At 70.1% G+C, this 608-nt stretch overlaps 1 protein-coding gene across 1 annotated transcript in view; it reads right to left on the bottom strand.

Annotated features, from left to right (window-relative positions):
* Nucleotides 1-6: 6 nt before the first annotated feature.
* LOC119587698 overlaps nucleotides 7-608 on the bottom strand; it is a gene marked incomplete at its 5' end in the record, with an annotated part of 963 nt that continues 361 nt past the window's right edge. Inside the window, 1 exon segment of the mRNA XM_037936377.1 lies at nucleotides 7-608. Within this exon segment, the coding sequence (XP_037792305.1) occupies nucleotides 115-608 (494 nt within the window).

Raw genomic sequence — 608 nt, 5'->3', positions numbered from 1 at the left:
CGTGCGCGCGCGCGTGTGTGTGTGATTCCGCTTTGTTAGAGCGCTGGCGAAACGTCTTCCCAGACGCGTCCCACCATTAAACCTACTAAGCTATCCTCCACGAGCGCGGGCGGCCTACGCGGAGGCGCCGCCCACGACCCTGGCCGCGTACCTGGCCACGTGCTCGACGCGGCCGCCGGCCACTACGTGCAGGTTCTCGGCGCACACGAGCGGGTTGATGAGGGCGTTGTGCAGCTCCGCCACGCCCGACGAGCAGGCGGCGGCGGGGTCGCCCGACGCGGACAATTTGCCCCTCCAGTACTCGTTCCCGGGCAGCGAGTTGCCGTCCCAGGCGAAGCTGTCCACCAGCAGCGTGCCGGCGGGGACGGGGTCGTGCAGCGCCCTCTGCGAGAAGTGCACCACCACCCTCGTGCCCGGGAACTCGTCGCCGTCGCCGGCGCCGTGGCACTGGGACGCCTTGATCCAGCTGAAGTCCACGTGGCCGATGTGCGCGGTGTCCACGGCGGCCAGCGCCTCGCCCCACGCGTCCACGAACAGCTGCTCCTGCCGAGGCGACACCTGCCACACGCCGAGGCCCAGGCCCACCACGTGCACGTACGCCTTCTTCT

This window comes from Penaeus monodon, chromosome 23 (genome assembly GCF_015228065.2).
Source record: "Penaeus monodon isolate SGIC_2016 chromosome 23, NSTDA_Pmon_1, whole genome shotgun sequence".
Lineage (NCBI taxonomy): Eukaryota > Metazoa > Arthropoda > Malacostraca > Decapoda > Penaeidae > Penaeus > Penaeus monodon.
Note: the sequence above shows the minus strand (reverse complement) of the source record. Positions and strands in the feature narration are given on the sequence as shown.